General features: G+C 38.3%; 1 protein-coding gene across 3 annotated transcripts in view; it reads right to left on the reverse strand.

Annotated features, from left to right (window-relative positions):
- Positions 1–907: 907 nt before the first annotated feature.
- TDRD7 (tudor domain containing 7) overlaps positions 908–18157 on the reverse strand; it is a 45230-nt gene continuing 27980 nt past the window's right edge. For all 3 annotated transcript variants that reach the window (XM_084225242.1, XM_084225244.1, XM_084225243.1), the window contains 11 exons: positions 13355–13935; positions 10937–11123; positions 9283–9394; positions 8352–8554; positions 8072–8206; positions 6598–6681; positions 6301–6435; positions 5870–5980; positions 3968–4458; positions 3484–3644; positions 908–1378 (listed from right to left, as the gene is read on the reverse strand). In XM_084225242.1, the coding sequence (XP_084081368.1) occupies positions 1158–1378; positions 3484–3644; positions 3968–4458; positions 5870–5980; positions 6301–6435; positions 6598–6681; positions 8072–8206; positions 8352–8554; positions 9283–9394; positions 10937–11123; positions 13355–13935 (2421 nt within the window). In that variant the 3' untranslated portion in view covers positions 908–1157. The remainder of the gene's footprint in view (positions 1379–3483; positions 3645–3967; positions 4459–5869; positions 5981–6300; positions 6436–6597; positions 6682–8071; positions 8207–8351; positions 8555–9282; positions 9395–10936; positions 11124–13354; positions 13936–18157) is intronic.

The raw sequence follows: 18157 nt of genomic DNA on the forward strand, positions 1-18157 counted from the left end.
TGCTTAGCCCAGACCTGCTCCAGACCACCACCACAATTAGACTAAGGGAGTTGAAATATAAGTCCTGCATGCTGAAACAGCTTGTTTGCTCAGACTATTTGTATGCATTTTCTCTCTCCCACCCTACTATTACACACAGCACCTTTCAGTCTTCTTTCCCTTTCTGTCCAGTCTCCTGTAGTCCTGCAAACAGCATTATGGCAGAATTTCTTAGCTTGGCTTGTGTCCTACTAGAAATACTACACAGCCGTGCACAGCAGAAAAAAATCTCATTGCTGGCATACCTCATGTAAAGCTTTAATATTGTGTTTAACAATCTCAAGGGACTATGGCAAGCAAATTTAAATTGAGAGAGCAGACTATGAAATATAATCAAGTCTACAACTCCTCTAAATATTTCTAAGACCAAAAATAAAGTAGGTTCTAAAGTAGGCTGAAAATGCTGTGTTCAAAGGACTTCAAGCATCCATCTGCATGCTTATAGGACACTGCTTTCTCCTGTCCCCAGTGAGCAGAAGTCTCCTGAAGGTTCTCAGAAGCATACATGAAAACAAGCTATCAAAAAATGAGGGAAAGGAATACTTTGAATTCAGCAGCTGGTCAGAGAGTGGGGTGAGGAGGGGAGCAGAGAATTCAGGAAAGTGGTATCACTGCTAAAGAACAGCAAGTACACAAAGTGAACAGCTGTCTCTGAATGCTCCGCCCCATAAATGCAGTATGCCAAACAAGGCACCATTCGAAACGTACCAAGTTAAGGAAAAGGGAAAAACTCAACAATAATGCACATCTCCGACAATAAATTCAGAAATAAAAACCACTTGTTTAAGGAAGAATTATCCTGTAATAACTCTGAGTAACAGCTATGAGATAAAAATCCCTCCAAAATTAGGGAATGATCACAAAAACAAAATGGAACATTGTTTTATTGATAAATAACTTTTAAAATAATTTAACTCAAATATTCTAGCATTACAATGGTAAACAACGTGAAAATTTTCAGAAAGTCAACTGAAGTCAACAGAATCCAAACTTGTTAAACAAACACAGATTTTTCAGTTTTATCCCCATTATGTCTTCAAGGCCATGTAGTAGTTATATTTCTCTTCAAAGCCTGTTACTCATTTTATTGCTAAGCTGCTACATTGCAGAAGTGATGATTAATCACCCTTTGAAAATTCCACAAGACTTTGAGACACAAAATCATGAATCCATGTATCAATATGTGGAAGAGACGTGTCCACAAGAAAAGTCACTATTTTTCGATCCCAAGAGTTAGTGCTGTCATTAACTGCCTGTATCTGTGCCACAAAAGGTTTCTTCTCTACCAGATTCCGAAACACTATTGATGCCTCTTCTGACCACTGCTGGTTTTTCACTCCTAAGACAAACGTAAAGCAAAACAGAAGGTTATTTATAGACTAGAACAATCTAAGTTTAAAAGAAGTGGTGTGAGTTTAAGTACTTGAGAAAACAGATTTTAAAATGCTAATGCATGCAACTTAAATCTAGAAAAAAAAAAACACAGGCTCCCACACAAACAAGCTTAATTATTACACAGAGTAGGACATTTACTTTCTCTTGAAGTTTAAAGATAATGATGTGTTTGCAGAAGTGAAAGGCAAATGCACTGACTCACTGAGCAATTCAGAGAATATTAGCTGCCTTGCATGACCAGGGCTTATCAGGAACCATGACAAAAAGGAAACTAAAGATCCTTTCAAAACAAACTTCCTCTATCTTCAGCCTGAGGGTGCTGACATTACTTGTTGGTCTTGCTTTAGATTTTCTTCATTTCAAAGCAGCATCAGTTACTAAAACACCTGCCAAACCTTCAAGTCCCAAACAAGACATACAGAGGGCAGAAACCAAGAGAAATTATGCCTAAATGCCTCACAGCTAGTCTTACTTTTTTCAGAATAGTATCCCACAAAGTCAAGTCTGCTGGAATCTAAACAGGTTTTTGAATATGGCTGCAATCCACCTAGCAATAAGTGGCTCCTGCAGACTTGGGATTCAGTTCCCCAGACCACTGCTGGTGTATGGCATCTAGACACAGTGGCTCAAATGTCATGGTGGAATACCCAAAAGCCACTTGATGGATAACAGAAGCAGAATAGCAAAATGACAAAACTTTGCTTTTACTATTAGCAGCAGCTTGCCACTGACAGGACAACACAGGAACACAGCTGCCTGCAGATTCCAAAAGGAATTAAAAGTCAGTAGTTAATCAACACTTAAGGAAGAGTAATTAATGCCAGGAAAGCATTAGGCAAATGGGAAAGCAAATGGGATTTTACAAGGAAACAGATCAGCGACTAAGAGGGAGGAGACAGAGAGAATAAAGTGGAAGAATAGCAGGACAATAGCTACTGATCTTCCAGGCTCAGCTGGCCTGCTTTGACAATATGAAGCATCTCAGAGGCAATTTAGCTAGCTACTTGGGAGACTCAGTGAAGCAGGCTTGCTGGGCTGGAATCTCCAGAAGACAGACACAGCCAGAAATCAGCCACACTACAGCACTGCACGCTGAGGACCCCAGCCTGTCAGCAGCACATCCATCACACATCACTGTTTAAAACAACCCCCAAGGCCACATTGAGGCTATGCAGGAAAGCAAATCCACATTAGGCACAACTGTCACCTGCCACTTCCAACTTCCAAGCATATTCTGTGACTGAAATCTAGAGCAGTGCTGACCAAATGGCATCAGAAAGCAGCAGTTGACTAAGATGAGACACATACATCCAAACACAACACAGAAATGAAGGAAAAATTTTGAAATGAAAGAAAACACAGCAAGGAGAGATCAAGTTTTATTTTTGAAATTCTCTCAGATGCATGCAAACTCTTATGTGCCATATTCTCAAGGCAATTATCTTATGTAAGCTTATTGAAAGCCCCATCCCCTCATGGAGTTCTTTGTTTGTTTGAGAAAACCAACAGATTTCAGGCAACTCTGGATTCCAAAGATGCACTGGAGAACTGTAAATTACAATAGGGTCAAGATATATATTAAAAAAAAACCTCTAGAAATTCAACATCTAGGTTCCTAACTTTATGTAAACTATGATAATCAGAACATTAGGTTCTTACCAACAGATGTATCGTAACTTTCACACTTGGTAATTGGCTACGTTAAAGGATCCAAAAAACATTAAGTTTTTATTTCCCTGTGTCTTTTGCATAGTAGATATGACACACATTAAATGAAAAATTTTATGACCATGAAAAGCAGCTGCTGGGAAAGTTTAAAGAGTCTTCATTCTCAAAGATGGTATCTTAAAGTGCGGCATTAAATTAAACAAACAAAAATAATCAAACAGAATCCTCACCACCTATGCCAAGAATAAAAACAGGACATAAATGTATAGAAAAAGCTGAATTACATAACCTTTGACTTTTTTCCATTTTAATTTCTGTTAATTTCATATGCCCACTGATGTAAGGCTTTAACAAAAACAATTGCAAATGCTTGATTCCTACCTGCAAGCTGAGCTGTGATAGCTTGGAAAGGTAGTCTTCTGAATGTATCCAGGAGTGGCTGTACTTTCCCTACGCTGACAAACTCATGTTTGCCATAGTCCAGCTCATACACTGACAAAAACCCATTTCTAAGAATGCCTTTTATTATGACCCTGTACCACCTAAAAGGGGTGAGAACAAGAACAGACCATTTGAATTCATATTCACGTACTGTCAAAGCACCAGAAAAACAATGCACAACCATAAGATCTTAACCAACATGTCTCAGACTTCCCAAACCTGGATTTAGCTGAAAAGTCAACTATCCCAGCTACAATCTGGAAGCATGAAGAGACTGCAATCTCATTTACTCCCTTAATCTCTCAGATATCATTGGACATCTGTTATGTTGTTAACAATGCAGACAAAGCAAAGCTAGGCTTGCCTAGCTTAGCATAGTTAAGCTTGCTTTCAAAGATTTTAAGTAATTTAAGTATCTACTTACTCATCTCCAATTTTAGCTGCATACAGCTTATTTTTTTCAATGGTCACAGGTTTCTCTTCTGCCCTGCTGTAATACAAGATCATTTCTTCCATTAGGGCGTACAGATTGTTAAGCTCGTTCCAAGGCTGGACAACGAAATGACCGGGATGGCAGGCCACCGAGACGTAGATATCCATGAGGTCACCAGGCTTTGGCAAGGGTAGAGGAGGCGGCATCTCAGTGGTGGACACTGCACTGCCGGGTTCTCTGCCTGAATCAGAGAAACTCTTCTCCAGCTTCCCACTAGGTAACTGTAGAGCTGGAACAGCATCACCTACAGCTTTTGTGAAGCCAGTCCCACTGGGTGCCACACTCAAGAAAACATCTTTCTGATGCTTCCACAAGTCTGCATTTTTGATCTGTCTATTGATGCTACGATCCATGTCTGGGAAATTCTCTGGAGCAAACAAGTAAATGTGTGCAATTCCTTTTGAAGCATCCTGTTTAATCACCTTGGAACACAAAATACCGTTTAACAACCAGTTAGCAACTATTAAAGGCACATCTGATTTTGTACAGAAGACTAAAACAGCAACAGTTCATTGCACTTATGCACAGAAAGAGTTTCAGTGTTCTCCCAAAGATATTACAGAAGCTGGGGTAATAAGCCATTCATAGCAAATAAAAAGCACCTGCAGCAATTACACTAACTTAAAGCAAACACAAAACTTGAATTTTGTTCCATCCAACAGGTTCAATCACAGTACTGTGTGTAGAACTCTTGTTTTCCGAAGAACAGTAGCCAGAGTCCACACAGATTTAAACAACTTATTAAATAATAACACCTAATCCTTTAAACTATCTTTCTGTAATTATGGGAAATGAGGCCTGCTAAATTAGATGAAAAAAAAAAGAAAAAAGCTTCCAGGTTTCTCTCACATGTAATTTTCAACAACTGACACAAAAATATTTCATATTTACCATCAGATATGCTAACATTATTAATAGTAAAGCACTTAAATTTTCATTTGACAAAGTATGCAACATTCTTTTAAAGATGCTTCTGATATTTATAGCCAGGAATAAAAGCTTTCTGCAATTAAAGCATGCATCTGCTCTCTGTTATTTAATACAGCAAAAATGAGCACCAAATTCAAACTCTTTTGGAAGAGGATATCTAAAAAAGCCAGGTGCAACAGGTGTAAATCTCAGAGTAGAGGTCTAGACTAAAGCAAGCAAGAAGGTCATGGAAAGCTAAAAAGCACTTTTTCCAAGTGTCTGACAGTAGCTGGAATCAAAAGGTTAAGAAGAAATTATCTTTGGTTAGTCTGTAGTTATAATAGATTTCCTTTAGAATGGTATTTTCAGTTAGTTAAACTGGCTATGATACATTGCAAAATGAAACAATTTTATCTCAAAGATAAGAGAAATTCTAACTATATAAAGCATATACTAAAACAAAGTCAAATAGAAAAAGCAAACGAAAAATAAAACTGCTTTCAAAGACTAGAAGGAGAAAAAGCTTTGCTCACAAGAGGCATAAACGTAATTCAAGATTAACTCAGAAGTTGTATATTTTTATGTGTTGAAACATGACAACTATGTTTCTTCTTATGTGGCAAAATAACTCTAGCTGCATATTTGGACTTGGACAGTAAAATAAACAACTGCTGTGAAAATTGGTAAATTCACAGCACAGGGGAAAAGAGAAGATTCTAACAGGCCTAAGCAAGTAAGTTTTATAACAAATTTGCTAAGAAAAGAACTTCATATAGAATTTATGTCCTTTAGCTGGATACAAACTTCTGCACTTCTGTAACAAAAACCAATTTGATGAGTTGTTAAGCTTTTGAAGTTGTTTTTCCAATGCCTTTTCCACATGCCTATGTGAGTTCAGGTCTCATAGGCATTTTGACTACTTACCTTCATGCTAAATTCAGGACAATTTATTACAGCATCTCTCAGCCACAGTACTGCATCTGGAGTCCACATGCCAGTGTTAGGAGGCAGATCTGCCAGACAGCACTTCAAAGCCTAAGAAGAGAATTAAGTATACAAACTATAATCTAGTAATATGAAAGCTGGTCCAATTCAGAGAATAATGCTGACAGAGTTAATCATGCATGACAAACAGAAAGAGCAAAATGCAAATCCAGTACCATGACACATTCACAACATCCACCAACTCACAGGACTACACTGTGATTTATTTCAGGCGAAGATGCACAATAAAATACACTGCAATGTTGAATGCTGTGAAACAAAACAGAATTTCAGTACATAAACCTTGAGGTTGCAGTACCACAAACACTGCCAAGAGATCAATACAGGTTAACTTTAACATGTCTTTATACCTGAGGAGGTATTGCAATTACTTCTCTCAGGAATTGTGGTGGGATTTCTTTGAGCTCTGATACTTTTACAGTTGCAACTGCTCCACTATCCATAAATTGCACATCAAGTGCCCGTCTAGTGTGAATAATTTTTATCTGAAAAGAGAAAGCAAGAGCATAATTTTGAGGTTAAAAACCCAACAGTGATACACACATTATAAAATATTTCATGGAAACGAAACATTCAGAGTGAGTTGAACAAAAAGAAGAGACATTTCTATGTGGGCAAATTCTAGCTGCTTTTTGAATACTTCTTACCTCTACACGTGCCAATTTTCCTTTGGAAGGAAACAAGCAGATTTTGCCACAGAAAGGTAGCAATACATTGAACTCAGATGTCTGCTGCAAATACAAAAACAGGAGTCAAAAAGCACAGAGCTATTACTATACGGCATTCAACTAACCATTTCAAAAGCAACACATGGCATAAACAGTACTGAGAAGCAAAAGCTCTGTTTTAAATAAAAAGTATCTTTCTGGCTTTAGAAACACTTCTAATCACATTGCTTTAACTTCCCCACTTGGTAAACCTTTTCATCCCAAACTCTGTATCTTACAGAGAAATTGGGAGAACATGAAGTGACAGAGGTAAAAAGCCCCATTTGGAAATAGATTAGGAAATCACCAACAATTACTTGACTTGAAAAGCGAGAGCAGTTAAGAGCTATGACAGACAAGTGAAGAAGCTCCTAGCTTATATTCCAGAACATACAATTTCTTGAGACATATAACAAACCAAATTTACTGCTAACTCAAATGAAAGTCTCACAGGGGTGACAGGCACCATGATAATCCTAAATAACATAACAAGACAATGGCCACACTATAAATAGAGAAACTCCATCTGAAGAACAATCAACACCTTACTAGGTTTAAATACTCCATTTGAAGAACAATCAATACCTTACTAGGTTTAAATTCTTGGGCAAAATTAGTTAAAAGCCTCCAGATAAGCTGCAAAGCCTGATATGAAAAGAATCTGAAGAACAATCTCCTCTTTGATAGCAGCAAGAAAATAACAAGCACTCTCTCCCAAGAATACCAACTCTTGAAACATCTATATGGCTGCCTTCCTTAATGTCTTTGTGTTGCTAAATATTTAAGCAACTTTTAGCAATTTGTGTTGCTAAACTTTAGCAACTTTGGCAAAATATTTATACACTTTCTTTCAGTGTTTAGCTTGCTTGAAACTGAATCCTGATAAATTAGATGCATTCAGTTTAAAATATTACCAGATGGTTGCAACAACAGGTCTAAAGCTCAACTTGTACACCTAAAACACTTTGACAGTGCAGTTTCACAAGCAGCAGTTCTAACAGGACCTCCAAGGATCTGTGTCGCATGATTTGATTTTGTCAGGCTCAGCTGAAATACAAAATCTTAATTCTTACAAATTAGATTCTCGTAAGATTTCTTCACTTTGACCTAAATTCCCTTGAGACTAGTAAGGATGCTGCATGTATCTGTAAATGGCTGGTGGAACACCGGATTTCTCTACCACATGCCTATTTTAAAACAACTTAAGACTTTTCAAAATGTCTCCTATACATCATTTTGACGTTGAAAAGAAAGCAACAAATGAAAGGTGCATCCCAGAAAACCCCAAGCCAGAAAGAGAACTTTTAGCCTTTTTGAATAGTCTACGGCGACGACAGAAACTTGAACTTATGTGCAAGGAAAATTATTGGTACTCTCTGCATGACTTCACCACTTCCCTCACCATGGAACTTACCTTGTAAAGAAAGTAGTCTTCTAGTTTCTGCAATATTTCAGAAAGTCTAGACAAGCCTTTGGATGGCACTTGACAATACAGGCTCCCATCAGAGGAAACACTGGTTACTTTGACATTGGTATACAGTGCATCTATCTGCAACAGTAAGAGTGTGACAAGAAAGGGGAAAAAAAAAAACCAACACAAAATTTAGCAAATTTCTGACTACTGTTTTTTGTCCATCTAAGACCTCAACAGTCAATGATTTTTAATAATTAGGGAGGAAGCAGGACAATGGTACCTGTAGATGCAGTTCAAGGGACTTGTCATACAATGCCTTCAGACAAGTAGCATTGATGTTGATATCATCTTCTCCAGAAGTGTCATAGAGAACAAGAAGAGGAATATCACTCTTTTCCAGTATTTCCACAGCAAATATCTTGAAGCATGTCTGTGATTCCACAGCCTTTACCAGGACAGGATCATCACAGAAGGCTTCCAGTCCTGTAAGACACACCGTACCTCTTTGTGTACAGAAGTTCTACTGCACCCCTACTACTTGCAATCTACTTAATTTCTACCTTATATCAAAGAAAGCTATCTTTGGGGGCAGGGCAGAACTGAAAAGAAAAAGTCTCTTCAGGAAAGAGCTGAGGCAAATGTGTAGGAAAAAATGGAAAGTTAAATGGAAAGTAAATGGAAAATAAATTCACTTTTCTAATAGCACTAGGATCACTTCAGAATAATTAAATAGGCTCATATTTAGAAATATCACCTAATTTGGCCACAACAGGTGTCCTTCACTTATGGAAAAAAATGTTGTGCTAGTGTACAGTGCTTGACACAATACCAATGTTTCCTTTTTATTTCTTTTATTTAAATGTTGCCTTTTATTTCTTTAGGCTCATGTATATTAAAGGGACAAAGACATCCATGTTAAGCGCAGAAACAATTAAGCTCCATTACAGAGGTACAAGATAAAATCATCTTCTAATATCAAGGATTCTCTGTAAAACTCTTCTTCATGTGCTTTTTTCCTTCCTTTTTCTTCTTTCCACACATACCCATGTCTGCTTAGACTAGCTGAGCTGAACAAAATCTATCAAACACATGCAGAACTATTACAAAAAAGGATCAGAACTCCCAGACTCACAGAGGCCTCAATGCAGAAGCTGTGCCAACAGTAAGCATAGCAGTAAGCATGTGTGTGGTCAGCACTGGCTTTCTCTTACCTGCCAGTTTACATTTTGCAGCTTGAAAAGGAAGTGATCTGAACTGTTTCTGCAGTCTGCACACACTGTTGCTTTCAACAAATTCATTGAAGCCATGATCAACATAGTACACCTGAGAAGAGGAAAGGGAATTAAAAGCACAAGATCATTAATATAATTGTAAGTGTGCTTTCTTGAGTCTAGGGAGACTATATTCAGTTGCCACATTCTCTATATAACCACAGACAAACTAATTTTTGCCAGTTTAGTATAATTAATTTCATGTTTTCAGGCAAAGCCTCCTTCTCAAGATCTCTATAAAACCATCTTCTCCAACAGTTCTGCAGAATCTGAATTTTAAATAGGAACTGTGCTGCAAGAACTCAGCATATACTACCTCAAACTATGTGAAGAAAGGTAATAAAGTCGCAATTTTTATTTACAAAGTTTTGAAAGTGTTGAAAAGTCAAATACTGCTCAGGTGCCATTTTAAGTGTTGCCTACTGTTTTCCCAGCATTAAGAAAATAATTTTGATTTAACCTTGTCTTTACTTTGATATAAATACCACAGTCAATGCAGGAAACTAGAATGGAAACTACTACGGACAGCAAATAACTGGAGTTAAGTTACAGATGGAAGGCTTTGATGGGACTTCCAACAACTTTTTCCTGAAACTCTATCTTGCAAAATATCTGCATAGCAAATATAATAAAGGAGGTCTGAACACTGTGCCAGAGGATAATCAGCAAAAGCTGCAATAAAGCAGCAGCCTTCTGTGGGTTGATAGCTCTGACTAGGGAGAAATTAGAAGCAAGCATGCCACTAATTTTCTTGCCACTTCTCTAAATCCAACAACCCCTCTCTTTGACAAGACCAAGCACTGACACCCAACTCCAACTCACAGCTGAAGGGTATCAAACTAACTTTCAGAAAAAACTCAATTCTAATACATGTGCTATTTCAGTATTTATAAAATGGTTCAACTTTAAAAGTATGTTAAGCAGGGCTGGGGAAAGAAACAAAAATCTTAAGGATGTATCATTAATACTGACTAGACAAGAAATAACTGAGCAGTTATAAACTTTTTTTTATCCTTCTAATACATGTTCTAGCTTCACTGCAGATGGCAAGAAGAGTCTGTTTGGCACAGGAAAATTTTTTAACAGAGGAGTTAAATAAAGTCAATGGGGTTAAACTAAAATACATATGACATAACTCCCAAAACACCAGATTTGCCTGGAAGGGGCAATTTTTTTTTTTTTCTGTTTAGTGCCTATTAGAGATACTTCAGTACAAAACTTCAGACAAGATCTAGGAGCAAATAAATGTTGTCCTTCCATTTCTCTGCTTGTGTCCCCCTCAACCTCCTCCTCCATTCCTCCTACCAAAGGTACATCTTCAGTACCAAAGTGCTATAGAACCCATCTCTTTTTAAAACCAAAACCAAAACTCCCAAACTCAAACTATTCATGGAGAAAAACCTGAAAGACCATTTGATTTTGTCAATTGTATAACTTCTACAAGGTCTTAATTTCTCATATACCTGAAAACAGAAGTGCTTCAGGGCAAGAAAAGAAAGAATACTAGTGCAGCATATTTAAGAATTTACTGTGTATCTAAAAACCAAGCTTGTCTCAATTATTTCTCCAAGCACCAGAAGAGGTAATTGCTTGCCTTTACTCTGTTGTCCTCTAGAGAAATAATTCGTGCACGCAACCAGGCATCTTCTTCAGCATGTACTGCAACAAGCTGCCCAACACTCAGAGACTGAGCTGATGACACTGTACTGTTCTGACTGTAGTACGCTTTCATTTCATCTTCCATTTGTTCCTGGGCAGAAGAATACTCTTTGCCCACATACCTACAATGTTTTACAAAAAAAACCAAAACAACAAAGAAACAAAAAACCAAAACAAAAGTTGGGATGCAACTTCAAAAAAGCTGAATAGAAACATAAGAACATTTACATGCATATATAAATAAATTATATAAATTTTCTAAGACATCCATCTCCAAACTCTTCTCTTTTTAGGACAAAAAAGTTACTTTGTCACTAACAAACACCACCTTAATCTGGTTTTCACTATGGTTGATCTAAACCAAAGCATCTAAAGTATATTTAAAAATTAGCTGTTAAACCAAGTCTGTTTTCTCTTGTACAACAGTTTTATCTTGGTATTTGGCTGCTGACCTCATGTTCATATTAATGCTGTTTGTGTTACACAGGTCTTCTTAAATCAAGTATATAAACTTTCCAGAAAATCCCAATGGCAAGTTCTGAATGCTTCAGATTAGTCAGACAAAAGGAAAATTCACCCACAAATTTGTATTACTAGCTACTCTTTCAGCCTTTTCACGGAGATCATGATACTACTCAATTCTACCACATAGTTTAGATTATATGCACAGAGATATTGCAGATATTGTAATACAACATGGTATCATAACTCTGTTACAAAGATTATGCTAAATCTGACCATATTCCAGGGAACTCTTGATTTTTCTAGAAACAGCCTTTTTGTTTTTGTATTCATCTGCTTTCTAATGGAGATAAAGTGCGGTGACAGTCACATATGCGTGACTCAAAAATTTCTTGAACATTTGTTTCATAAAGATATGTAACAGACAGTCAGAGTAACTCAAGAGAAAGCAGAAGAATCTTTCAGAACTTCCTGCTTCACTCCCTATTTAATTCATTATTTCTTGTGAGAATTCAACTGCAGTACCTAGTGTATCACCTCTGCCTTCAAAGACTCTGTTGTGAATGTCTAGCAAATATCTAGGAGTGTTTCTATCATCTCACTTTTATTCTGACTAAATTACAATTCTTTGAGAATTGATGCATGTCTCAAAACAGAAACAGCATCAAAACCAGCACCTTTCAGCATTGCCTTCATTTGTACTGCAACTGAAAGGCTTCAGACAAAAAACATAGCCACATACCAAGAAAGTAAAGAGATATTGCTCCATCCCTGACACTGAGTTAGGAATCTTGATTTTATTGATCCTGAAAAATTCAACACCAACCAACAGCAGCTACATAGTTCTTGTGTACGTCAGCAGAAAGAGGCTGTTAGGACATGTAAGAAAAGAAGAGCCCATGCACTGTTTCCTCCCTATCTGTCTACATAAACATTTTCTTGTGATGGCAAAAAATCCTAATCCCTTCAGGGCTAGTTTCATCATATCAGGATAAATGACCCTGCCCATGAAGTACCTGGATAACCCTGAGTAGTAATTTTTGTAACTAGGGCCAAGAAACTACTAATTATCATCATGTACCTATACAGAAATGACAAACTGAGAAACTTCAGTACTGTCCAAGAAGCATGGTTCAAAATTTGGGAACGGCTGCTTTGTACAGAAATTTTTACATAACCATCCTCAGTTCAATGTCATATGGTATTTTAATCCACAGTACTCAAAGTATTCATCTGAAATACTTAGTGGAAACATCCTTAAAATAACAGACTAGAAAGCTAAGAACCATTACTCCACATGGAGAGTACGTTAAAAATGATGCCAGAACTGAAAGCTGCACAGGAACATTTTGTAGAGTTAAGTCACATGTGCACAGCAGGCTGGAAGTAACAGATGTAACGTAACAATCCACCTCCTACACTGTCCCCTTAGACCTGGGTGATTAGGAACCACATCAAGAAACACTAGTATTTTTTTGCTGGATGAATGCTCATCTTTCTGTAAGTGGAATCAGAGTGCACTCAAGTCATGCCTAGTTAGTGTAAGTTATGGAAGCAAAAAGCATTTTAATAAGCACAATAGTAACATCTGAATACTGTTTAGTGTTGTTGGATTATTTTATAAAGTCTTCCAATGGCAAGTCAAATCTGCCGTGATTCTCAGACAAGTTAAAGCTAATGATAAAAGTGATTGGTTCAGGAGAGAAAAAGTTTCAGAAAATTTCCATTTAAACATACAAACAAAAGGATTTTAATTTTTCATTAGCAAAATAACTAAATAATAAAGTCCTGAAACCTCCTGTTAATCTATTTTTTTCTGGTAACCTGCACAATATGAACATGTGGATTTATAAATAAAGTAAAAAAGGAAGATTCCAAAATATGAACTTGCCTAATAAGGACCTCATTAGTGTTTTTCAATTCTAACACCATGATGGACACAGATCCTTCTGATGGAATAATTAGAGAAGGAACAGTTATGTTTTCTAGGTACTGGTCCTTGGATTCTTCATACTGCTGTTCAGCCGTGGCCTTCACATCATCATGCCTCTTGACTTTCTCAGTGGCATCCAGATTTTCATCAATGCATTTCTGGGGTTTAGCATAGAGGATCGCCTTTCTGGGGACTTCAGATACATAATCCACAATACATACATCTGACAGCAGCTCTAGATTATTTAGAATGTCTTCTGGAAATTTTACTTGGTAAGTGTCTTGGTACACTTTGGGAAGTGCATGAGCCCAAAGACCATTGGAATACTTCAGCAAGATGCCAACAACTTTTGCCTTGAAGTCGCCACTGAGCGATGCAGGCGTGGTCTCCATATTTGGCTTTAACAAAGGGTCTGCTTTTGGTGAAGTCACATTCTGAGATGCCTTTTCTTGCTCAGCATCGCTTTTTGCTGCTGGTGGTGTTTTCTTAGCAGGATAAAGAAATCCATCAATTGGGTCACCTCTGTGTATTTTCTCCACCTCAGAAAACAAAGAAGAGAGTCAATAATCAGTTGCATCTCTAAAACGAAATTGTTTTGCCAATTACACTTTTATAATATGCATTTTATACAGACTTTGAAGAGAACATCCACAGGGAGCTAAGCCTGAGGCAGTTACTACAAGTTAGCATTTCCTGTAATGCTTCCTCCTCTGTTTTGAAGGGTTCCAAACAAACATAAGTACATCGGTAATGGCAAATATCTAATCTATGCAATACAACTGGGACTTGCTTCCAAAGAAGTATAGTCTCTCTATCCTCCTAGCAGAACCAGAAGATGGTGACAACCTATACAAATTTACATCTTTTACATCTTAACCTCCCCAATCTTCCCCACAGGCAAGCAGATCATAAACAAAAGTTTCTCTCAGTTTTCTGAGGGAAAGAAGATTTGACTCTATACTTCAGAAACAAGAGGACACTTGCCAGGCAGTGCTGTCAGGCAGGCTATCTGCTGTCATGCTCAGGGAATTAGTTTTCTTTACAAAAGTTCTGAAATCAAGGAAGAAATTTCTGGTTCGTAATAAATTTCATAATAAAATTGATTAGACCCTTTTAAATCATGCCCCCAGCTTCCTTCAGAACCAGGTATTTTGCCAGTGCCTACATATCCACCCTTTGCTATAAGCATATCACATAGTCTGAAGTCACAACATTGAAAGTACTGTTTGAGAACTGTAGCCACAAACTTACAGTAAAATTCCGCTTCCTAAAACTTTGCAGCTTCAAGCTAGATTGATCTAACCACAGCTTAGCAGGAATCTATGTAAAATTGAGATAACAAAAGGTCTTAGTGCTTTCACATTGGTCCCAAAGCAAGAAAAATAAAGTTACTAAGGTTTATGTAGCTCCACTTTGAAGTTCCTTTGTCAGAGAAAACAGCTCTGATCAAAGTAATTTTCAAAAGCAGATCAATGAAAAAACATGGAGCAGCTGAATTACTTGCTATTACTCAGGGGGAGCATTCACCTCCACCCTTTTAATGTCCATACCCATCAGAACTTTATAAACCTTTATAAACCTTGCCCAACTAATTATTTGCAGCTCTGTCCTAGCAACATACAGTTAAAGCATAATGAACAAGACTTCAGGTTTTATCTTATATAAAAAGAATAACACATATCACTCATTATCAAGATAACATTAGCAAGAAACAAATACTGAGTTACAATACATTGAAAAAGAATTAATGGCCTTTGCTGTGTCTAGAACCATGTCTTTTGTCCCATGTATACCACATCACACTTAGCCCAAATTGCCATACGATCTGAATTAAGAGTCAGGAAATGAACTATATAAGTGCATTCCCACACACTTGCTCGGCATTACATTGTCTAAGCTGGTTCCAAAACAGTCTGTGGAAAGGTTGTTGGGAAGAGGCCTTGGTCAACTTCCATGAACACTAGCATGACACAAAGAAAATAACTTTCATAGATATAAAAAAAAATATTAACCATGTTAGAGAACCCTCACACATTCCTGGTAGCATGCCTAAATTATTCTCTATCAGTGAAAAACCAAAATAGAAATACTTTCTGCAAGAATAAGACATGAGAAAGCAAAGTTCTTGGGCATCTCTGCTAGTCAGCTTGATATAAGAGACAATAAACATGTCTGGCAGTAAAACCTAGAAGGACCAAGATGCCTTCAATGATTCCTGACAGAGAGCACCTATATTTGTACTCTCTGATATGAGGAGTCTTACAGTGCCCTTTGCACCACAGGAGAAGAGAGGAATTCTGTTAAAAATAGAACGAAACAAAAAACCTATCAAAGCCTTGCAAAGGCTTTGATACATGGTCAGGAGACCTAAGTATATCAAGTCACACAGACAAAAAAATCAGAACATGCCATTTTGGCAGATAATCACATCCTAGATAGAGAGGAATTGATAAGGACGTCCTGTGTGTCCATGAACAAGGCTGAGGAATTAATTTACATGACCAGCCAAGGAAACATTTATCTCCAGAAAATACTTAACATTATCAAGATGACAATTTGAGAATGCTGTGTTGGAATATATGGCAGTTCATCCTGGAAGAAGCTGAATGCAGAGGTCTGCCTTTATGTATCCCTTCTCTTGGCTAGTGGTCTTTAAATAGAGCTGCAACCGAGCTGAATAAATTTTTGCTGACAGGACTATAAACCCTTACACACTAAAGACCAGCAGCAGACTGAGGAGAGAAGATCCTCAGAGATCTTTAAGCCTCTTAACTCCAATAATAGCTCTGGGGTTTTCTAGACACAAGTTCAGCTTTGAAGAGGCTGTATATGCTAACTGCTATTTTCAGTAAATTGTTTCAGATTACTTCAGTATAAATAAGCACAGGTTGACGTCACTAGAATCACAGAATCATAGAATATCCTGAGTTAGAAGAAACCCACAAGAATCAATGAGTCCAAATCCTGGCCCTGCACAGGACATCTCCAGGAACCACATCACTCTCAAGGCCACAGAAACTTTTAATAACAAGCAAACGGCTCCACTTGTGAGCAGCGCCTCAAAACAGACACCATTTCTTATGCACAAATGTCTCAACCGAGCTTCCTGCTGAGCTTACAGATTTGCCTTCAAGGTAGTCCCGACACGTATGGCTAACAGCCCAGCTCTGCAAGCACATTATTATACTGGAAGGTACTGAGAAATACCTGAAAAACAACACAGTCATTCATCACAGCCAGCACAGGTTCATGAGGATAAAGTCCTGCTTGTCAAACTTAATTTCATTTTATGACAAGATAACCCACCTAGCTAATTCAGCGGATATATTATTTTTGGGTTCCAGTAAAGCTTTCCATACTGGTTCTCACAGTGTCCTTCTGGATAAAATATCTAGCACACACCTGGATGAACACATCACATGATGGGTGAGCAAGAGCCCCAGGATCAGACACAAAGGGTTACAGTGAATGGGGTGACATCAGACTGGTGACCTGTCACTGGTGGGTTCCACAGGGCTCCATCCTTAGCCCTGTGCTCCTCAACAGCTTCATAAATGACCTGGATGCTTAGTAACCCAGGGAAGGAGTACTAAGCAGGTTCACAGAAGATAAAAAATTGGGAGGAGCTGTTGACTCCCCCACGGGCATGGAGGCCCTGCAGACTGACCTTGATCAATTAGAGGGCTGGGCAACCACCAACAGTATGAAGTTTAACAAGGGGAAGTTCTGGATTGCACACTTGGGATGAGGCAACACTGGATGTGTGTATAGACTGGGGAAAAAGAGACTGGAGAGCAGCTCCATGGAAATGACCTGGGGGTCCTGGTCAGTGACAAGTTGAACACGAGTCAGCAGTGTCCTGGCAGTCAGGAGGGCCACCCGTGTCCTGGGGTGCATCAGGCACAGCATCACAGCCGGGCAAGGGAGGGGATTGTCCTGCTCTGCTCTGCACTGGGGCAGCCTCACCTCGAGGGCTGGGGGCAGTGCAGAGTGCCACAATGGAAAAAAGACATTGAGCTGTTAGAGACCTCCAGAGGAGGAAAACAAAGGTAGAAAATACATTCAGTCTTAGGTAAAGGCTGTATGAGGAGTGGCTGAGGTAATTTGGTCTGTTCAGCCTGAAGAAGAAACTGAGCTGCAGTTACAACTTCCTTGAGGGAAGGGGAAGAGGAGGAGCAGGCACTGAACTCTTCATTCTGGTGACCAGTGATAGGACCAGAGGGAATGGTCTGAAGTTGTGTCAGGGGAGGTTTAGGTTGGATATCAGAAAGAATCTTTTTCAGCCAAAGGGTGGTTTGAGCACTGGAACAGGCTCCCCAGGGAAGTGCTCAGAGCATCAACCCTGACAGAGCTCAAAAAGCACTTGGACAACACTCACAGGCACATGGTGTGATTCTTGGGGATGTCTTGCACAGTGCTAAGACTTGTATTTAATGATCCTTGTGGGTCCCTTAGAATATTCTGTGATTCTATGGCTTTGCCTCTTATCATCTCTTGATTACAGAGCACAAAGCAGAGCCAACAGCTGGCAGAATGAATTATCAGGGCAACAGAGAGGGAAGCTGGTCTACACAGGAGAATAATATTTTTTTTCCTGGGCTTGAATAAGAGAGGAAGCTCTTAAAAATTGAAATCTGGAGACTCAAATAATAAAACTTCAAATAAAAAAATACTCCCAAGATAAATACTGACACTGCAACTGAGTGAAATGCAAAAAAGCAAGTGCTCTTGTTTTGACATACACATATAGTGAGGACAAAG

The sequence above is a fragment of the Fringilla coelebs genome, assembly GCF_963513975.1.
Source record: "Fringilla coelebs genome assembly, chromosome: Z".
NCBI lineage: Eukaryota > Metazoa > Chordata > Aves > Passeriformes > Fringillidae > Fringilla > Fringilla coelebs.